General features: G+C 45.0%; 1 protein-coding gene across 4 annotated transcripts in view; it reads left to right on the top strand.

The window, feature by feature from the left end:
* The window catches only part of adam23a (ADAM metallopeptidase domain 23a), a 132,872-nt gene that overhangs the window by 11,223 nt on the left and 102,898 nt on the right, over window positions 1-18,751 (top strand). For all 4 annotated transcript variants that reach the window (XM_052028780.1, XM_052028786.1, XM_052028773.1 and 1 more), the window contains exon 3: window positions 5,904-5,980. In XM_052028780.1, coding sequence (XP_051884740.1) covers window positions 5,904-5,980 — 77 coding nt within the window. The remainder of the gene's footprint in view (window positions 1-5,903; window positions 5,981-18,751) is intronic.

Here is an 18,751-nt window from a genome sequence, read left to right as displayed (position 1 = left end):
TAGTGGTAGATCTTTGGACGAGAAGGGAAAGAGGATGTGGGATTGGGAGGGAGTGTAGACTGGAAGTGGAGAATCTGCTATGATCTTGCCAAATGGCATATTAGGCTTGAGAGGATAAATGATCGATCCTTGATATTTATTGTTCTTGGGAGATCAAAACTTCCCTTGGGACCTGGGAGGCACTCACAGGAATGGATTTTGTAGTACCTTTTGAAAGGGAATTGTATACTGTAGATGCATGCAGCGTCAAGGTTGTGGGGCTTTGGGGAATAAGGGGAGGACTAAAAGGTTGCAAAGTCATCTTAAAGGGGCACTTTGTAGAGGCCAATGAGAATATTGATCTGTTGTACTCAAGGCCCAAGCATGCAATAGAACCTCGCGCTAAAGGCTTTTCATCTTGAGCTCCTGCTGCAAAGGAGAGTGGAAGTTATTTGCGGCATGAAACACTTGGGGCTGAGGAGGGAGATGGGGGAAGGACGGGCCAATCGCGGAGATGGTTAGGATGCCTGAGGACCAAAGCAGCAAGGACGGTGTGGCAGGAGCTCCCATTTTGACACACATTTTAAGTTGCCCAGTTAAGTGTTAGTGCTCTAAACAGACCAGAAGTAGGCCACGATTCTCAGTTCATGTCTGGTTGAATGTGCGGTTAATGCCAAAATGAGGATTGTATGCCAGCAAAGAACCAGAATAAACCATATGTTTTTTTGGAGGGAGTGAGAAACTGCCTGGATTTGTCCCATTAGTCTGGACAAATGGAGAGAGATGTTGGAGTAAGAGGATGTGCAATCGTCAGTGAACATTTCCACTCCTGACCTTATGGAAGGACAGTCATTGATGAAGCAGCTGAAGATGGTCATAGATTAGAATCCTACAGTGTGGTAACAAATCTTTGGTTCACCAAATCTGCACTGACTAAAGAGTAACCATTTAGAGTAATCCCGTACTGCTATTTTACTCACTCCATATTACTATCAACATCCTGCTCTACCCCTCCACACTCTCCCCTCAACAACACACAAGGTCCTTAGAACTTAATTCTCCTGGATTAAAACTGCTTAGGGAAGTCTGTATGGGTTTATTCCAGCTCTTTGCTGTGGCATACAATCTTCATTTTGGCATTAACTGCACATTAAATCAGACATGAACTGAGAGATGTGGGCTGCTTCTGGTCTGTTTAGAACACTGCCGTAATGTCTTTGGGAGGAAACCGGAGCACCCGGAGGAAACCCAAATGGTCACAGGGAGAACGTGCAAACTCCACAGAGGTGGGTCAGGATTGAACCCGGGTCATAGAAGTGATGAAGCAGCAGCTCGACTCTCCACTGTGCTGCCCCAAGGTTGTTGGTCCAATGATGTGGTCCTCAAACTTTGTATTGATATCCTGGGACTGGGTTGATTGACCTCCAACAAGCACAGCTACCTTCTGTGTGTGAGGTATGACTCCAATGACTGGAGTGTTTTTCCTTGATGCCCATTAACTTCAATTTTACCAAGATTCATTGATGTCTCACTGGGACAAATGCTGCCTTTATATCTCAGGTAGTCACTCTCACCTTGCCTCTAGAATACAGCTCTGTGGCTCCATGTTTGGACTAAGACTTTGAGGTCTTGTTCTAGAAGAAAAATCCAGGAGTAAATGCCACTTGAAGGCACTGTCGATGACATCTTCCATCGCATGGATTGAGAGTAGATAGGGCAGTAATTAGCCAGGTTTGGTTTGTCCTGCTTTTTGAGAACAGGAAATACAGGAGCAATTGTTCAGTGGATGCTGATGTTGTAACTATCCTGGAGTAGCTGGGTTACAGTCGCAGTTCTGGAGTGCAGTCATCAAAACTACAGCCAGGATGTTGTTTGGTCCCACAGCCTCTTCTCAGCCACTTCTTGATGTCACCTGGAATGAATGAAATTGGTTAAGGACTGGTGCCTGTTGTGGTGGTGATCTCAGGTTCTTCCACTCTGCACTCCTGGCTGAATGTAGCTGCAAATGGCTCAGCCTTGTCTTTGGCACTCCCATTACTGGACCCCCACCGTTGATGAGGATAGAGGTGTTCTCAGAGTTGCTGCCTCCTGCCAGCTGTTGAATTGTCCACCACCATTCACACCCACATGTGGCAGGACTGCAGAGCTTTGATCTGATCCATTGGTTGTGAGATTGCTTAATTTTGCCCACAGTGTGCTGCTTTCGTTGTTCAGCACTTGTATTCCAAGTTGCAGCTTCAGTTGGATTTTTGGGTGGGTCTGGTACTGTTCCCAGTATGTCCTTCTGCACTCCCTGATTTGAACCAGGGTTGACACTGTTCCTTGCTCATTCTGGTTGAGTGAGGTTACAGATTTGTTAAATTAGTTAAATTTGGTTAAATTGATTTATTATTGTCACATGTACCAAGGTACAGTGAAAAACTGTTTCGCATGCCACCCATACAGATCATTTCATCACATCAGTACATCAAGGTAGTACAAGGGAAAAACAATAACAGAATGCAGAATAGTGTTACAGTTACAAAGAAAGTGCAGTACAGGCAGACAATAAGGTGCAAGATCATGATGAGGTAGGTTGTGAGGTCAAGAGTCCACCTTATCATACAAGGGCACTATTCAACAGTCTTATAACAGTGGGATAGAAGCTGTCCTTGAGCCCGGTAGTATGTGCTTTCAGGCTTTCGTATCTTCTGCCCAGTGGAAGGGGGGGGGGGGGGCGAGATGAGAGAATGTCCTGGGTGGGAGGGGTCTTTAATTATGCTGGCTGCTTTTCCGAGGCAGTGAGAAGTGTAGTTCATGGAGGAGAGGCTGGTTTTTGTGATGTGTTGAGCTGTGTCTGCAACTCTGCAGTTTCCTGTGGTCTCAGGCAGAGCAGTCGCCATACCAAGATGTGATGCAACAGCAATGTTCTGCTGTTGCCTCATGGGTGCCTTGCTTTTCCCCACAACAAGATGGAACGTGATCTCTGAGTGAAGATGGACTTCAACCGGTGGACAGCTGCACCAGCCGCAGTTAGATTGTCTAGGACGAGATTGAGGAGGGTCATTCCTTGTTGATTTGGTCACTACCCACTGCAGACCCAAACTGGTCACTGTGTCCTTCTGGACTCTGCCAGCTTGTTCTGTGGTGGCGCTACCAAGTCACTCTCGGTGATGGATGCTCAAGTCCCCCACCCAGAGTCCATTCTTGCTACTTTCAGTAGTGCTTCCAAGTATTGCTCAACATGGAGGAGCACTGATTCATCAGCTGAGGGAGGAGGATGGTTGGTAATCAGGCAGAGGTTTCCCTAATCCCGTTTGACCAGATGCTATGAGAATTCATGGGGCTTGGAATCCATGTGAAGATCCAGGAGCTGCAAATCCAGGGCCTGCAGACCATTGTCTATAAGGTGTGACTTTGCAAGTACAATAGTGTCAGGTGGTTAACATTCCTGTGCTGCTGCTTGGGATGGGTGGGAAGGGTAAGTGGGTGGCAGTGCAGAGCTCTGAGGTGGGTGCTACTGCTCATCCAGCTCAGGCCTCCCAAAGAAGTAGACCTGTTGCTGGATGCCAAGCCCAATATTTAAAGGACCCTTCCACCTCTGTAGGTGCCCTGCTTGCTTTGTAATGTGGCAGGAAGGCACCAGTGTAGAAATGACTGGCCTCGTTGGAACTGCATTTTCCCCCAGTCTCACCCATCCTCAAGATACCCCAGGCAACCTGCTACTTGTGCCACTTCAGTGCTAGTACTTTAGCTGTACTGCACCAGCCTGTGCAGGGTCTACACCTGGGGCCTCTCTGGTGCACTGCTGGACCTGTCGCTGATATTGTGAGCCACGATGAAGGCTCTCAACCTGAAATGTTGACTGTCCATTTCTCCCCTCAGATGATGCCTGACCCACTGAGTTCCTCCAGTGTTTTGTGTGTTGCTTGGCAAAGCTGGTGCTTTGGCAAGTGTCCAACATCAGTGCCTGGTGGGTGAACCATCCTCCTAAGCTGCCAGGTGCCAGACCGGCTAATTTGATTTGCTTCCCTCCATCGACTATCGAGGAGGGGGTGGATACATGGCTGTGGCCCTAAAGCAATCCTGACTTGGGTGTAGAACCAGCCAGGTGGTTGTTGTAAAGATAACGCACTGCTTTACAAGTGGAAGGTTGAGTGGGTTTTGCAGGCCAGATTGCACACTGTCCTGTCAGCCAAGTGGTGGAAGGGGTGGTCACCAGTGCCATCAAACAGCACAGACTTTGCCAGTTGGTGCTCAGTTTGGATTCGACAGCGATCCATCAGTTACTAACAACACAGAAATGGGCCCTTTGCTGACCATCAAGCACCCATTTTATTCACCGCCATCAACTCCCTTATTCCCCCCCCTCCCCCCAGGATTCTACCAATTGCCCACACATTAGGGACAATTTACAGCAGCCAATTAATCTACCTACCTGCATGTCTTTGGGATCTGGGAGGAAACCAGAACACCGAGAAAACCAACATGGTCATGTGGAGAATGTGCTAACATCACACAGTTGGCCCTGGAGCACAGGATCAAACCTGAGTTGCTGGAACTGTGAGGAAGCAGCTCTATTAGCTGCACCGTGATGCCGCCCAGTATTTTCCCTGTTTAAGACAAAGAGCAAAGAGTTGTCATACTTCAAGAAGTGATATACGACCACTAATTAATAACATTTGGAGGGTGAACAGATGCATATTTGTATAAAGGGCAAGGATTTAGGTGGCTGTTACTGCATGATAGTAGAGTAGCAATGGGGGAAGGCATCCAAATGGGCTGCCAATTTGTTAGTGTTTGTTTTAAGCCACTACTTGTGTTGAAACAACTGCCTTGTTCTTTATGGGGAACCCTGCTCCTTGGCACTGACCTGAGTGTTCAAATTAATTGGCACAGGAAGGCTCCATTAGCACTGCCCTTGCCCTTGCCTTCTGTATAAGTGTTGTGTTATATACACATGCTTCACATAATATAGAGTGGGTTCAATAAATGGTGACCTTCAGTTGGAGTTTAAGTGGATGACATTTTCTTGACTGAAATTAAACCCATATTTTGTCAGCAAGTGGTTATACTTTCCAACCTTTAATTAAAATTCAGATGACTGCACTCTGAGGCCATTAACCAGGCTGAGAATTAGTGAGCAAAGCTTTTTTGTTATTGGATGCTGAGAATTCACAATTAACTCTAACAACCTTGTTTCAAGAAATAGTTGATGACATCTGTGTGAGCACCCCACCCTACCTTGCTGCTCTCCCCTTAACTAGTACCATTCTCCAAACTTCAAGAGGTTTCCAACTGTACGATGATGCAGCAAGAGAAGCAGCTGCCTCGTGGCTCCAGTAACCTGGGTTCGATCCTGACCTCGAGTGCTGTCCATGTGGAGTTTGCACGTTCTCCCTGTGACTACAAATGACAATATGATAATTACCAGTCTTGATGCTCTTGCTTTTAAGAGAAATATTGGCCTGGATGTCTTTGTTATATACACATGTATCACATTAATATTGACTGGATTCAATAAATGACCTCCAGTTGGAAAGGAAGTGGTGGATACAGTGGAATCGCTCCCTGACAAAGTATCAAAGTCTTTCTGTGTGAGAGCCTCATTTTCAGAACTTTCAAACCAGGACCTTTCTAGGTTGGTGGTGAGAAGGGCTCTCCCTATCAGATCTTTAATGTATGATTGGAAGATTGGCCATACTATTCTCATGTAGGATGAGCTAACTTGCCCTCCTTCTCGGAGAATGCCTTGGCTACGAATGTGCTCGTGTTAAGTAACAGGAATAATAGAAAATATTGACTTGAATGTGCTATAGTATAAATGAATTTCTTTTATGAATAAAGCATACTTTGAAATTTTAAAAACCTTCTGCCTGAGGCTTAACAAGTAAAGGTTTAGCAGAACTATTATTAACGTTTTTGTCTCTTGCTTGCTCCCACAGGCTGTACATCTTACTCATGCAAGCTTCCAGATAGAGGCCTTTGACACCACCTTTATCCTAGATATTACACTGAACCAGTAAGTACCCACTACCCTACCTGCGCGCGTACATGCATTCCTAGGGCTTCACTGGACCCAAGAACACGGGGTGGACCTGAAATGGGAAATGACTCCAGCTTCTGGAAGTGCCATTCTTTGCCTTGAAGGCAGGAGGAATGGGGCGGTGGAAGGGGGCAGGGTTGCTGGATACTGGGTGTGGAACAAGCATGCTTCCAACACAGAACTTGCAAGATGAGAAACTGAACACTCAATCCTGTGTAACAGATTCATGGTAACAGTCAGTATTGTTTCAGTCAGCTTTTCGAATGATTGAGAATAACAGGGAGCAGGAAGTACAGAAGGCAGGTAACATGCAAGTCCTTTAGTGAACAGACAGCTGTGTACCCCAGCCAATCTGTTCGTTTGTTCCCATCGCTTCTCCCACTCATTTCCCACCAAGACAGGTCTTGATGTACCCACCACTCCACTCAGCACCAATGTAGTCCCAGCAGCATTCTCCACAAGCCAGTGGCACTGTGACCAACCTCATTCACAAGTGGACCATGTCTTATTTCTCCTTAATGTTTTCTTCAGCTTGTCTGCAGACAGAAGTTCTGTGGACTTTTGCTAAGATGTGGCCAATTCGTTTTCTCCAGGCTTCAGCACAGAAGTAGCTGATGGGATAACCCAGCAAAATGAGCCGCCTTAAAGTTGGTCAGATTTTGCTAGCCCATTGATGTCATGGGCATTTAAATGATTGACACAATTTTAAAAAAAACATTAAGAATGAGATGGGAAGACTTGATTTTTAAAAACCTGTTGGCCATTGGCGATAAAGCACTTTGGAGGTTCCAATGAGGTTGAGGTTATTACATTTCAGAGACTAGGACATAAAATCTGATCTTACACTTTGGGTTGCTGCAGTTTGATGTGTTACTTTGTGGGCCCCACCTCGCTTCCCTCTTGGGTTCGTGTGTGAGAGTCCTGAGCACCATTTTGAAGAAAAGTAGTAGTGATGTCCTTGCTGCCTGCCCATTGTTTATCCTTTGGCCATAGTTGCTTTCTATATATTTTTTAAAAAGTCTTTGAGTAATTTATCTCATTACAATGAGTGTTCACAGTGTGCAGTTGGTCTCTCACATTACACTGAGGTCTGCATAATGTCAGAAATCCTTGATTGGCTGCAAAGAGCTCCGAGTGTCTTGAAGTGGTGGAAGAAACTGTATAACTAGAAGCCTGCCTTTTCTTCCCTGGCAAATGGTTAACGTGAACCCAAAGCCAAAGGAAGATCAGGAACGTCACCAGGATTTGAAAATGGGATCTATTTTCCCTGCAGTGTTGTGGCTTTGCAAACACCGCTAAATCCAAGTATCAATTAGTATCTTTGATGAATAGCTGGTTGGAATGATGAAGGACTGAAGAGAATTAATCATTTGATGGTCTCTTGGGCACTGAGAGTGTGGCAGCCTCTGTGCTGGCCCAGTGCGCAGCTTTTAGGCTGTAACACAATCTCGCCTACCAATTATTGGTTGCTGTAAGTGATTGGTTTATTGTTCATCTCAACTTCAAAGTTGGTGTTTTCTGGGCTTTACTGATGTTCTTGGTGACAATTAAGTCACTTCATGAAGTACTTGATGGCGTCCTGAGACTCAAACTTTTTTTCTAAAATGCAGGTGTTTATTCTCTCCCTTCCCATACCTTTTATTTTCCACATGTTGGGTTTGTGCCAAACAATCACCAGGAATATTGCAGCAGCAAGCAAAATGCTGGAGGACCTCAGTAGGTCAGGCAGCATCTGTGGCGGGAAATGGGCAGTTGATGTTTCAGGTCAAGACCTTCCATTAAACCGTTGAATCTGAAATGTCGACTGTCCATTTCCCTCCACATATGCTACCTGACTCGCTGACTTCTTCCAGCGTTTTGTGTTGGTCCAGATTCCAGCATCTGCAGTCTCTTGTGTCACCAGGAAAAATGTCTTTATCTCATCTAAAGACACACATACTTTACAAAGTAGACTTAGGATTGCACTATAGTCGCCATACATTGCCCACTACACACCTGTTTGTGCAATAGTTATATTGACTACGACATGCCTTTATATTTATCCGGCTGATGTCTCTGGATCTTGGAAGGGGTGGAGCAGGGCTGGGCCATTACCCAATGTTCTTGAAGGCTGCCTACTGGAAACTGATCTGAAGGTACCTGGCTTCCATTTCCTTCTGGTTTGGGAATTCTAACTGAGATGGGGAACTCCTCGGCACACTCATTTCACAAGGAAGGATGTAGCTTGGTTGTTCCCTCTGCAGGTCAGGGTATTGTAAAGTCAGCAGTGGCAGCCCTCAAGCAGCAGCTGGCACAGTGGCGCAGCTTCCAGAGCCACTGCCTCACGGTGCAGGAGACCTGGGTTCAATCCTGACCTCGGATACTGTCTGTGCGGAGTCTGCCAGTTCTTCCTGTGACCATTGGGTTTCCCCCAGGTGTTCTGGTTTCCTCCCACACTCCAAAGACCTCCGGGTGGGTGGGTTAAGTGGCCACTGTAAATTGCCCCTAGTGTATGTGTGAGTGGTAAAAACCTGGGGGGAGTTGATAAGAATGTGGGGAGAATAAAAAGTGGAGTTAGTGTAAATGGGTGGTTGATGGTTGGTGCAGATTTTGGTGGGCTGATGGACCTATTTCCGTGCTGTACCCCTCTTAATCTGAATGTTCAGCTTCATGTTCCAAGGAAGTGAAGACCATGAAGGAAAACCTTTACCCTATTCTAGATGCTGCCAGCAGAATGCCAAATGTTTTAAGTGTTTGTATCAGAGCAGGGCAAATCACTGCAGTTGTCATGAGTCAGACTCTATTCTGCACTCTTTGGCTTTTCTGGCTCTCCGAGACGACACGTGGCAATAGGACAACAGGATGGTGACAGAAGGAAGGTGCATGAGAGTCAAGGCAGGTGCTGAGGTGAGTATATTAAAATGGATTGGATTAAGAGGAAAAGAGTGACATGGGAAAAGCAAGAAAAATGTTTTTTTAAAAATTGAAGTTCTCTAGTTTCACTACATACAGGTCTGGTAATAGACTATTGTTTATACAAAATCAGGGCCAGAATATTCAATCAATGGTGTTATTATTAAAAATATAACTTTTACTGAGCTGAGATTAAGGCAGTTATTGTAACCAGCATTTAGAAATAAGGCAACTTAGGGGTGTGTAAGAGCGCAGTGTACACCAACCAGCAAGATATGGCCTCCTCTGCATTTGTGGCCAATTTTCACAGCATGCCTATTTCATCGATGCATTGTTAGATAGAGAATAGTCCAAACAGTGCTCATGTACAGTAGGAAAATATTATCAAGCCTAAGGTATAGTGAGAACATCCAGTGATAACTTGCTCAAGAAAAGTATGGTTCCTCTGGGAGTTAGGGAGGGGGAACTGGTGAAGCCCAGAGCAAAGGGGATGGAGGTGTAACAAACAGAGCTGCACAATTAAATTGACTTAGGCCAAGGGCAGGGTTGCCATGGTGATATCACAGGTATTCCCTTTGTCCTAAGCATCCCCCACACCCCTGCTCTGCACCTTAAAACTAATGTTTCTTCAACTTCCCAATTCTGTCTCAGGGTCTCTGATGTGAAAATTTTTCTCGTGCTGTCATCCCAGAGATGCTGCCTGACCTGCTGGATATTTCCAGTATCTTTTGTAATTCCAATTAAGTTGATGTCAGGAAGCACTTGCAGTCATAGTTATGGAATCATACAGCATGGAAACGGGATTGGTGCAACTAGGCGGTTGATGGTTGGCACGGACTTGGTGGGCTGAAGGACCTTTTTCCCTACTGTATTACTATGACTCTCTATGACTGAAGGTAGGGATAATGCTAGACCTAATCCCAGGGAATGAAAGCAGCCAAGCGGGTGAAATGTTAGTGGGCTGGCACTTTAGGAATAGTGACCATAAATGAGCTGAGCTTTAAAGTAGTTATGGAAAGGGATGGTCCAGAAATTAAGAGTCTGAATTGGGGAAAGTGGAGTTCAATATCATTAGACAGGACCTGGCAACATTGGAGTGGCAGCAGCTACTTGCAGGTAACTCTACTTTTGGGAAGTGGGAGACTTCTACAAGTGAAATGAGAGTTCAGGGCCAAGATGTTCCTGTAAGGGTGAAGGGCAAGGATGGCAAGTCCCGGGAACCCTGGATGTCAGGAGGTATCAAAGATTTGATTGTGTGTCTGTTGGGGGGAGGGCGGCGGGTGGGGAGGGAGCATATGGTAGGTACAGGGAACTGAAAATGGGGGAGGCCCTTCGGGATTATAGAGCATGTTGGTGGGGTGAAGGGGGTGGGGTGAGAAAGAAATTTGGAGGGCAAAGAGGCCATAAAATATCACTGGCAGATCATAGTAATACAATTCTAAGGCATTTTATAAGCATATTAAGAGCAAAAGTGTAATTAGGGAAAGAATGGGGACAAAGGAGTAATCTGTGCATGGAGCCAGAGGATGTGGGTGAGGTTTTAAATGAATACTTTTCATCTGTATTCACCAAGGAGAACGACAATGTAGTTGGAGACTTCGGTTGGGATGGTGAAATTCTAGAGCACGTCGAGATTAAAAAGCAAGTATCAGATGTCTTAATAGGCATAATGCTGGATAAATCCCCAGAGCCTGATGAAATATCCCAGGCTGCTATGCTATGGGAGGCAAGAAAAGAGATTGCTGGGTCCCTGATGGAAATATTTGAATCTTCACAGGTGAGGTGCCAAATGACCTGAGGACCACAAATGTGGTACCTTTTATTCAATAAGAACAGCAGGGATAAAGTTGGGTAATTATAGGGCCAGTTAGTCTGAGGGACAGGATTAATCTAAGCTTTAAAAAGAATAATTATTTAATGGATGATTAATGGTTGGCACAGACTTGGTGGGCTGAAGGGCCTGTTTCCATGCTGCATCGCTCTTTAAATCCCTACCTTTCCAAGTGTAGAGTTATCAGAGATGGGGAGCACAACTTTGATGGGAGATCTTGCCTGACTAATTTAATTTGGCTTTTTGAAGAAGTAATGAAATATATTGATGAGGACAATATGGTTGATGTGATTTACATTGAGGCCTTTGACAAGAGCCTTCATGGAAGACCAGTCAAAAAGGATACTGCTCGTGGATCTGAGGCAAGTTGGATCCAAAATTGGCTTAGTAATAGGAGATCGATGGTGGAGGGTTGTTTTTCTGATTGGAAGCTCTGAGATTAGGAGAGCACTACAGGGATCACTGCTGGGATCCTTGCTGTTTGTTACATGCATTAACAACTTGGATGTGAATGCAGCAGGTATGAGTATGTTGTAGCTGACATGAAAATTAGTGGTGTTGATAGTGAGGAGGGTATTTCTAGGCTACAGAATGATATTGATCAGCTGGTAAATTGGACAAGTAGAATTTAATCCTGAGAAGTGAGGTGATGTATTTTGGGTGGTCAAATAATGATGGGACATATACCATGAATGGTAGGGTCCCTAGAAGGTATTGAGGAACAAGTCTAAAGATCCCTGAAGGTGCCAGCACAGGTAGATAAGGTGGTAAAGAGGCATACAGGATGCTTGTCTTCATTAGCTGGAGCATGGAGTACAAGAGCAGGGAGGTCTTGGCATAACTTTATAAAACATTGGCTTGGCCACACCTGGAATATTGTTTTGCCACACCAATGGACGTAGGTGATTGTGCTGGATCGGGTGCAGAGGAGGTTCACCAGGATGTTGCCTGGAAAGGAATGCTTCAGTTATGACAAGAGACTGGATAGGCTGGGCTTGTTTTCTTTGGACCAGAGGGAGCTGAGAGGGAACCTGATAGAGGTGCACAAAATTATGGGAGGTTTAGATTCGGATAGATAGTAAGACATTTTTCCTATAAGAGGTGTCTAAGACCTAGTTCTGAGGTAAGGGGTTCCGAGGAAGAATATTTCCACCCAGAGAGTGGTTGCAATTGGGAACGAACTGTCCGAAAAGGTGGTGGAGGCAGGTACTCTCAAAATTTAGTTGCCAAGGTATAGCAGGTTACCAATCTAGCACTGGTAAATGGGATTAGAATGGATAGGTACCTTTTGATAGGCATGGACACAATGGGCCAAAGGGCTTGTTCTTTGCTGTATGACTAACTCTGTGCATCTACGACTTCAGGTTTCATTGCTTTCCCTTTGTAATGACGCTTCTCCCCAGCAATTATTCCACTATTCTGTGCATGAGCTGGATATAACTGACCAAGCCACAGGTTGGGAAGTGAGACCCTTTCAGCCCTTGAATCAGCAGTAGCCAGCAAGTTCTGTTTGAGATGCTGTCGAAGCATATCCCGTTGTTTGTTCACAAATCTGCCCACTCAAGACTTTTCCATATGCTGTGGGATGCCCTTATGTTCATTGCTGCTGGTGCAGACATAATGAGGAAAGTGTCCAACAGCTGGCGTGAAAAGGTTGACGAGTTTGCAGTCTCTCGGCAGGCCTGAGGTACAGTCTGCACCCAACTCTGAGTCCGATGTCAATTTAGGAGCATAATTCTCCCATCCTGGGGGCACCTCCCAACTGTGAAAGGCCCCAGGAGCCTTTACTCGACTACACTTGAAATGCAAGACTTGCTTTATTGTATGTTTTTTTTTCTAACCACCTACCTGGCAACTAGTCACTGTCAGCAAGGAAGCTGTTCTTGAGCATCGCACCAGTAGTGAGGGTGAACAGAAACCCTGGCTGGTCTGCTCCACAGACCAACTTTAACTTTGCAAAATGCTTTCCCAACTAATTGTACATAAGACAAGATGGGACTGATCCATCTGCCCATCATCCCCCACCTTGCCTGATATCACCTACGGCCCCTATCTAACCCCTCCCTCTCACCTCGTTATACTGGCCATCTCCCCTCTACACTCAGTTCTGATGCAGGGTCCCACCCTGAGACATTGACCATCCCCTTGCCCTCCACAGATGCTGTTTGACCCGCTAAGTTCCTTCAGCAGTTCGTTTTTGCTCCAGATTCCAGCATCTGCAGTTTCTTGCGTCTCAAGATGATTAGAACTGATCTTGTGTTATTAGAGAATCTAAGAACTTGCAGCGTAAAAACAAGTCCTTCATCTCACTGTCTGCCCCAACTGTCAACCATCCATTTCCACAAATCTTACATTAATCCCATTATTTAATATTCTTTCATCAACTACCACCCCCCCCCCCCCACAGATTCTACCACTTGCCTACTGACTAGGGGCAATTCACAGTGGCCAATTAACCTACCGACCTACACACCTTTGGGATGTGGGAAGAAACCAGAGGAACAGCACCCGAGGTCAGGATTGAGCCCGGGTCTCCGGTGCTGTGAGGCAGTAGCTGTGCTGCTGTGTGTAGTCTGAATTTGGCCAGTACACCCCTGGGGGATGATGGGCAGATGGATCAGTCCTATCTTGTCCTGTGTACAACTAGTTGGGAAAGCATTTTGCAAAGTTAAAGTTGGTCTGTGGTGCAGACCAGCCAGGGTTTCTGTTCACCCTCGCTACTGGTAGGAAGGGGGCATGTTTATTTATTTTTCACTCCTGTATCATTCCAAGTCTGTGATCTCAACTCTTATTGTCCCCATGTATGCTACCTTGATGGTTTATCTGAAAAAATGCTTGTAAGGAAAGATGTGTACATAGAACCTTTCACAACATCTGAGCCTGACAACGCACTTGTACACTAGCAAGTTTGTGCATAGCAAAGTTCTGCAAACCAGTATAAAAGAATGACTGTCAACCTGTTTTAGTGCAGTTGATTTACAGATTAATGTTAGCCAAGAGACTTCCCCACTCTGCTCCATTAAAAGGTCCAGTGGGAACTCTTGCTTCTCCAAAAAAAAAGCTCAGTTCAATCTCATTAGATAGTTAACACCTCTGGCAAAGCAATATGGAGTGAATATTGTATTAGCATCTCTTATTAGAATTTGCTTTGAAGACTTTAGATATGGACTTGAACTCACAATCTTCTGACCTGAGGTGAATGCTGTTAGGTAATACCTGCAAGATCTGTAATGAATTGGGACCAAATGGAAACGCCACTCTACAGAGTAAAAATGCCTGTCATTTGAAACTGTTGGCATCGATCGCAGGCTGCAATGACAGCAGTATGGTGAAGAAATGGGTTTGCTCCTGTTCAGATATCATCCCATAGTTGGAGATGAGCATTTCAAGTACTTTACAAATGGAACATTTACAGTACATAATGATGAAAGACCTGATGATGAAGGGGTGGGTGGGGTTGTGTTGGAGGCTGTAGGAATTGTTTCTAGCAATGAAGCAAAGATAGATTTGGATATCTTTATTAGTCACATATACATTGAAACACACAGTGAAATGCATCTTTTGCGTAGGGTGTTTTGGGGGCAGCCCGCAAGTGTTGCCACGCTCCCGGCGCCAATATAGCAATGCCCACAACTTCCTAACCTGTACGTCTTTGGAATGTGGGAGGAAACCGGGTGGAGTGGATTTGAAAGAATGCCCACTGGGCGGGAAGCATTGGCTTGAGGATGAGCCTCCGATTGTGACAGTGGGATTGGGAGTAACCATGTTTTTAATTGGGTCGACACTGCTGCTCTGACCCGGCCTAAGGTTTGTCCTTGATCTGATCATCGGCAAGTCCGTCACCTTTTTTCCCCAACCATTCCTGACCAGCATGAGTGGCTTCCTTGAGCACTGCTTTCTGTAGTTGCTGGCTAATGAGAGCCAAGATTTTGACCCAACCCTGGCAGGAATGGCGACTTGTTTCCAAGTTGGGATTGTTGGCCACCTTGGGAGGGGATCTTGCAGACAGTGGTGCTCCCAGTGCCCTAGTGACTCCACCCTTCAGCCTGGTAGTAGTTGGGAGGTCCTGTTGTGGGTGCCTGGGTGAATGTTTACCTCGTGTGGGCAGTATACAGGTGGGCATGACGCTGGGTGTGGGATGGGGTGCCAATTAAATGGCTGCTACACCTTGGTAGTGTTGTTTGAGTGTTACTGAAGCTCAAGCTGCTGAGTAATAGGAGAGCACTACATTACACTTCTAACAAGGCTTGAGATGGTGGAAGGTAGTCGGGGAGGGAGTCATTCGTCATGGAATACAAAGCTTCTTAACCTACATTTAGGGAGACAATTTAACTGGAGCATCCGTATGAATATTTCCTGTCCTGGATGCTGATGGTCAGGGAATTGACAATGATAATGCGATTGGGTGTCAAGGGGAGGTGATGAGACTGCCTCCATTGTTCAGTGTGACCACTGCCCAGCATATCAGTGGGATTGGTATGGGGTGGAGGAAAATGTTACCAGCCACGTACCACTACAGGTCTGCATGTTTTTCCAGTCTTGCTGCTTGCGCTGTGGACTGCTTTGCTCGTTGAGGAGTTCCAAATGGAATGGAACACTGACCTCATGATGGAAGGAAAGTCATAGATGAAACATTTAATGGCTTTACCATCACCGATTTCCACACCATCAGCACCTGGTGAGAGGGGGAATGATCAGCAGTGACCTGAAACCACACAAATACTGAGGCTTCCCTAGTCACTGAAGACGTGACTTGTAGAAATCTGACTTTACAAGCATTCTTCCATAAATGCTTTGTCAGCCTAACAAATAATGTTTTGGGTGTTCATTGACAACTGAATATACTACATGTTCTATTAGTTTAATTATGGGAAGTGTTAGGGTGAACATTAAAGATATTTGATGAAATGAAAGAATTATAGGAAGTATGTGTAGAGTTATAGGGTATGGGTAGCTATAGAAAACAGATGCCTGTGTGATGCGGTACTGAGAAAAATGTAGTACATCAGGAAGGAGAGACTCGAGTACACGTACACACAGGTGCAATGAAAAACTTACTTGCAGCAGCAGCGTCACAGGTACATAGCATTAAATACACAACATCCACAAAAAACATAAATTGGTCAAAGTGGTATATTCTGAGGTAGTGATTAGGGTTGTACAGGTTGGTTCAAGAACTGAATGGTTGAAAGGAAGTAGCTGTTCTTGAACCTGGTGGTGTGGGACTTAAGAACTCCTGTACCTCCTGCCCAATGGCAGCTGCAAGAAGGTGGCATAGCCTGGATGGTGGGGATCTTTGATGATAGACGTTGCCTTCTTGAGGCAGTGCACGTGTAGATACTACCAATGGTGGGGAGAGATCTGCCCATGATGTATTGGGCTGAGTCCACTACTCTTCGCAACTACTCCTTGCGCATTCAAATTGCTGTACCAGACCATGATGCAACGAGCTTTTTATCTTGGTTTTTGTGGAAATTGTTCAGAAAAATTGGTTTATGGTAGTCCTCAGGAACGAACCCTTGCATAAGCCAGGGACTACCTCAGACTGCGTATAGCGAGCCACTTACCTCCATTTTATTGGTCATTTCCCCCAGAGCATTGATGATGTGGGACTTGGCAATAGTAATGCAATTAAGTAAAAACATATGGTGAACAGTTAGCTAATTATTAACAATTCTCAATTAATATTCATTTCTTTGAAGATACCAAGAGTTAGATTGCTTTTTCTTACTACATGCAGAAGTTTAATTCACAATTAAAAGAGGAACCTTAATGGTTCAATCAAAGTATAGTTCTAAGAACTAGAATTGGGAAGACTTGAGAAACCAGCCAAAGGAAGACCAAGAAATCAATGAAGTTGGAGTAAGAACAAACTGGAAGGCGGCATAAAACAGATTACAAGTGCTGTGTCTATACAATTATGCATGCATGTAAAGCTTGGCTTGAGTCATGTGGGTCCCATGGGCATAGAGATGGGAAAAATAACATGGGAATAAGGAAATTTGCATCTGCCCTTTCAGTGGAGTACGCAGAGATGCAAGAAATTATGGGGAATTGAGCAAGAAATATGAGTAAAGAATGAATAATTGCAGGAGAAATTTGAGACATCCCCCTGGGTCTGATTGGCAGGGCTTTAAAAGGAGGTTGCTGTAGGTAGTAGGTGCATTGGTTTTGATGATCCAATATGATCACCAAGAATTGGAAGGGAGTGATGAAACCCTGCTGTACCAGAGAGGAGAGAGCAGGAGCCACAGCAGTGGCAGGGGTCTGCCTCTCATTGGGAGAGAGAAAAATGCCAGGATCCTTCATTAAGGATGTGGTGATAATGCATGAAGAAAATCAGAATATGTGTGCAGAGTCAATATCGTTTGTGGAAAATAAACTCTTTGACGAATCTGGATTTTTTAAGGAGGGTAGATGGGTATCAATAAACTACTCTGAAAGGCATGTGACAATAATGAGGATATTTAGAATGGATTGATACACAGACAGGACATGCAGAGTAGGATTAAATGAAGCTTTTTTGGTTCAGGAAGTAATGACTTGTGGAACACCACAAGGGTCAATGTTTGGGCCCAGGGTGACAAGTGATCTAAATCAGAACTCCAGTATGGAGACAGTGCAGTCTCTTCAGGTTTGCTGCTGGTTAAGCAAAGCTAGGTGGGAAGTAGAGTGAGGAGGCTATGAAGAGTGAAAGAATAAGGCAGCAGAAGAACTATGTAGATACCCACTTTGGATTGATTCCTGGGGTATTGTCCTTCAAGTGGAGTGGGCCTATATGTCTTAGAAGCAAATGGAAATTGAGAGATTATCTTATTACAACATATAAAATTCACTGAGGGCTTGGTAGGATGGACATCTGTTTCCTTTGGGGTACAAGCTGCAAACTGAAGTTGGAGTAATAGAAATGCATGATATTTTTAAGACTTCTTTCAAGAACCAGTAGATACTAGTTTTTGGAGGAATTAGGGGGTCCTATTACGTGAATTACAGAAAGTTAATGTTGGCAAGCAATTAGGAATGATATATTGGCCTTGGTTGAGAGTGGGTTGGGTACAGGGGTAAATTTTGGTAAATAAATTGATTTATTATTGCCACATGTATTGAGGTACAGTGAAAACTTTGTTTTGTATGCCATCCATACAGGTCATTTCATCACATCAGTACATCAAGGTAGGTCAAGGGAAAAACAATAACAGAATGAGTCCGTCTTTTCGTACAAGGGGACCATTTAACAGTCTTATAACAGCGGGATAGAAGCTGTCCTTGAGCCCAGTGGTATGTGCTTTCAGGCTTTAGCATCTTCTGCCCAATGGGAGGGGAGAGAAGAGAGAATGTCTGGGGTGGGTTGGGTCTTTGATTATGTTGGCTGCTTTTCTGAAGCAGCGAGGTGTAAACGGAGTCCATGGAAGGGAGGCTGGTTTCCGTGATGTGCTGAGCTGTGTCCACGACTCTCTGCAGTTTCTTGTGGTCTTGGGCAAAGTAGTTGCCGTACCAAGCCATGATGTGTCCAGATACGATGCTTTCTATGGTCCATCTATAAAAATTGGTGAGGGTCAACGGGGACATGCTGAATTTCTTTAGCCTCCTGAGGAAGTAGAAGCTTCTTAGTTGTGCTCTCTTGGCCATGGCGTCCACATGGTTGGACCAGGCAGGCTATTGGTGATGTTCACTTCCTAGGAACTTGAAGCTCTCAACTCTCTTGACCTCAGGAGCGTGTGCATCACCCCACTTCTTGAAGTCAATGACCAGCTCTTTCGTTTTGCTGACGTTGAGGGAAAGGTTATTGTCATGACACTATGTCACCAGTCTCCCTATCTCCTTCCTGGACTCTGACTCATTGTTATTTGAGATTCAGCCCACTACAGTGAAAGCTAGCACTTTGGTGGAACCCACTATGGGTAAGGAAATCTAACTGCAGTTATGTAGGGCTTTGGAAAGACTAAACCTGGCGTATTGCATTTTGTCTTTATTTTGCAAGAAAGCGTAGCTAGCACTGGAGGAGGAGCAGTGATGGTTCATTT

Source organism: Pristis pectinata, chromosome 1, assembly GCF_009764475.1.
Source record: "Pristis pectinata isolate sPriPec2 chromosome 1, sPriPec2.1.pri, whole genome shotgun sequence".
Classification (NCBI taxonomy): Eukaryota; Metazoa; Chordata; class Chondrichthyes; order Rhinopristiformes; family Pristidae; genus Pristis; species Pristis pectinata.
The sequence above is the reverse complement of the archived record's forward strand: the minus strand, read 5'-3'. Positions and strand labels throughout refer to the sequence as shown.